Raw genomic sequence first — 3,640 nt, forward strand, 5'->3', positions numbered from 1 at the left:
AGCAGGACAAAAATACTGCTTTTACGTCTCGATGAATAATTAGTTCACTGAAATATGAAACATCTCTTAGAACTGGAGTTGCTTTTCTGACCCTGATCTCCAAACTCTGTGACCCTCAGAGTCCAGCTTTCCAAATCCCCCATTACAGGTGTCCATAAGCAGGAGGGGCTGCTCCAGGAGGCCCGGCCTTGGGGACTGAGTGATGCACATTGTGGGCTTTGTTAGAGTGTGGATTCCATGCAGGTGTAGGTGTGACCAGAGGGGTCAAATATGCAGCCTGCTGCCTGGCTGCAGTGTTCTGGAATGCTTTGGAAGCAAGTTAAAGAGTAGGGAGATATTTAACAAAGACATGAAAATACAATAAAGCAGATAACATTTCATTTAAACTAAGTCAGTGTTTGGCCTGCAGTGATCCTTAAGTGCCTCCAGGCCTATTTGGGGGCAGCCAGGTGTGCGGTGGATGGAGTGCAGGGACCAGAGTCAGGAAGATTCATCTGTGTTCAAATCTGGCATCAGACACTTACTAGCTGTGTGACCCTGGACAAGTCACTTCGCCCTGTTTGCCTTAGTTCCCTCATCTGTAAATGAGCTGGAGAAGGAAATGCAAAGTGCTCCAGTATCTTTGGCAAGAAAACCCCAAATGGGGTCACAGAGTGTTGGACATGACTGAAAATGACTGAATGACAACAACAATTAATTTCTGTTTGAGTTTGACATCACTGGTTAGACCAGCTGACATTGAAGTGACCCAAAGGACTCCCAATTCTGTGATGCTGATTTTCCCTACACTTATGGTTGCTTCATATCAAGGAGTTCCCTGGCCCTTGCTACTAGCCACTCAACACACATAGGACCATGGAAGGATGTTGAGATGCCCATTGGGAACAATTGTTGGGTCAACATCCTTTTTAGAGTCCTATATATTTGGGCTGGGGATCAGGTCTGGCAAATGCCTTCCCATCCCAAACCTTAGCTCGCTCTATAAGAACCTTGGCTTTGCCTCTCCTTTCCTAACAGTCTCCTCTGTAGCTCATAGATTGAAAGCAAGAGATCTGGCTTCTTATTAGCCTTAGTATCACTGACAATGCAAATGTTATTCTCATTTTACTGTGATGAAAGTGAGGTCCAGAGAGTCTCAGTGAGGTGCTCAGAGCCACACACCCATTGAAAGCCAGAGTTAGGACCTGACCTCAGGTCTTCCACTCCGCCATGGCCTCCCAAGCCCGACACTCCAAATCCACAGCAGCCCTGGGTGAAGCCTGACATGGATAGACCTGTGGAGGTCTGCCTCTGAAACCTTCCTTCTGTGTCTCCATCGAATCCCTTAAATGTGGGTACCTCATTCAGTGGCTCCCCTTCTCCTGAATGCCCAGTTTGTAGCAGGGATCTCCCCTGGAATCTGTAAATCTCTCTGGAACCTTCAGACAAAGGCATAAGCAGGATGGGAGGGGAGAGGAGGCGTCCCTGAGTGTCACAGCCGTGTGCTTCCAGCTGCTGTGTTGGCAGCCCGTGGGCCTCAATGGCATGCCTGAAAGCAACCCACCTGGCCCTGTCCAAGGTTAGGGAAATATTAAACTAGCAGATGAATTGCATTTTCTTTGGCATCCATGTGAGATGAAATTAGGGCTCACATTCCTCATTTGCAGCAGAATGTGGGTCTAAATTTCAAGGCAGTGAGGTGGCTCAGATAGTGCAGTCTCTGACTTAGAGTCAGGGAGACCTGAGTTCAAATCCATCTCAGACGCTTAATAGCTTTGTGACCCAGAGCGGGTCACTTACCCTCTCACCTCAGGTTTCCTGAGATCGGGCTCATAATAGCACTTCTTTCCCAGGGGGGTGTGAAGGTTATATGAGATCATATTTAGAAAATGGTTTTGCAAAGCTTGTTATAGAAATGCACAGTTATTATTATTGTCTTCAAGCGATAATTCCTATGATTCTGCCGATTCTAAACAGTCATTCAATCATCACGATATTCATTGAAATGATGACTTTCATCCCATTCCTTCACAACCCTATGAATTCCTCCCATTGTGAAGGAGGCATTGGTCATTTATCTCTTAAGCAGGGACCCTCTTTCCACCCGTGGATATCCATGGTATTATAGGATAATAGGATATAGAATTATAAGGTGTGAGGAGAGCACAGTCCTCTGACAAACCCGTACCTGAAGCCTTCAGACTTCCTAGTGAGCTTGAGGACTTCACAGGATCATCAGTCTAGAGTCTGAGGGGGCCCAGCAGGCCATCTGCCCCAGCTGCCTAGAACAGCACCTAGTCCATAGCAGACTCAATGAATGCTGTTGGCCTGACTGACTCCACTCGCCCAATCCATTCCTTTGATCTCTAGAACTTTTTATGAAAGTAAAATCTGCTTGACAATGACTAAAAACTTGCTTATTCAGTAGAACAGTGAGAAATAACAGTTATTGAAGGAAGATCCGGTTCCTAGAGGGCCCTTCAGCTGCTTTCTGGGTCACTGAGGAATAAATTGCCCAGAAATTGAACAATTGTAAAAAACACAGGGTGATTAGATGCAGCTTGTGAAGTCCAGGCTTGGTCAGCCACAGCCTTTCAGAAACGCTAGTCTGGGATACCCAGGGAAGGCTTCCCAGTGAGAAGGGGACTTCAGCTTCAAAGAAGTTACTTTTATCTATGTCAGGGGCTCTTCAGCTGAAGCACATGACCCCTGAGGAATTTGATGAAAGTTTTCAGGGGGTCTGGGAATTTGGTTGGGAAAAAATACATCTTTATTTTGACTAGCTTCTAATTGAAAGGCAATCATTCCTTTGACTATCAAATTTTCAAAAACCACAATAGCCTTCTTTTTGCTCCCAGCAGCAAGAGGAAGATGACGAAGCAGATGTCTTCATTTAGTAAGCACTGGAATAAGATGCACACTTTGTGCCGTCGTTATGGCTCTAAGGCATACCATCTTCAGAAGTCAACATGTGGCAGGCAAATGTGGGTATCCTGCTAAATGAAAGAGAAAGTATAATTGGAGTACTGGTCGAATGAGGCACCTAAAAATTGTCTATCGTCGATTCAGGAATGGATTCCGTGAAGGAAGAACACCTAAACCCCAGAGAGCAGCTGTTGCAGCATCTAGTTCATCTTGAGGATTCAACTGTTTGTTAAAATAAATGTCCTGAATGAAAAAAGTAAGACAAAAAACCCCAAAGAAAACCACAGTAGCATTCTTAGAAGGCATTTATTAAAAGCTTCAACAGATGACACATAATTTAAGATAAAATACAGAGGTATGAATCTTTTAGACCATAACAATAATTAGAAGTAGACTTGTTTCCTTGTATCAGAACGATGAAGGAAATACAACTGTGTTAGGTGCCCTCAGGTTTTCGTGTGTGTTGTGTGTGTGTGTTGTGTGTGTGTGTGTGTGTGTGTGTACATACACAAGGGCATATGTATGGGAGATAATAGCTACTAACCGATCAACCAATTCATCGAGAAATATTTCTCAATAACCTTCTATGCCAGTCACTGTCCTAGGTGCTGGGGATGGAAAGGCTCACATGGATCAGCCCCTGCCTTGAAGGCACTTTCATCCTGCCAGGGTTTATCCAGGACCAGTTTTCTGTCACTGCCTGTGATCAAAACACTGCTGTTTTCACTTTGTGTTA

At 44.8% G+C, this 3,640-nt stretch overlaps 1 protein-coding gene across 1 annotated transcript; it reads left to right on the plus strand.

Annotated features, from left to right (window-relative positions):
• The first annotated feature begins 2,534 nt into the window (after positions 1-2,534).
• Positions 2,535-3,349, plus strand: LOC110204616 (large ribosomal subunit protein eL37-like). Its single transcript, XM_078156828.1, is given in 2 exon segments — positions 2,535-2,952; positions 2,954-3,349. Coding segments are annotated over 2 exon segments (267 nt in total). The 5' UTR covers positions 2,535-2,850; the 3' UTR covers positions 3,119-3,349.
• The last annotated feature ends 291 nt before the right edge of the window (positions 3,350-3,640 follow it).

Source organism: Phascolarctos cinereus, unplaced genomic scaffold, assembly GCF_003287225.1.
Source record: "Phascolarctos cinereus isolate Bilbo 61053 unplaced genomic scaffold, phaCin_HiC Scaffold_714;HRSCAF=1354, whole genome shotgun sequence".
Taxonomy (NCBI): Eukaryota; Metazoa; Chordata; class Mammalia; order Diprotodontia; family Phascolarctidae; genus Phascolarctos; species Phascolarctos cinereus.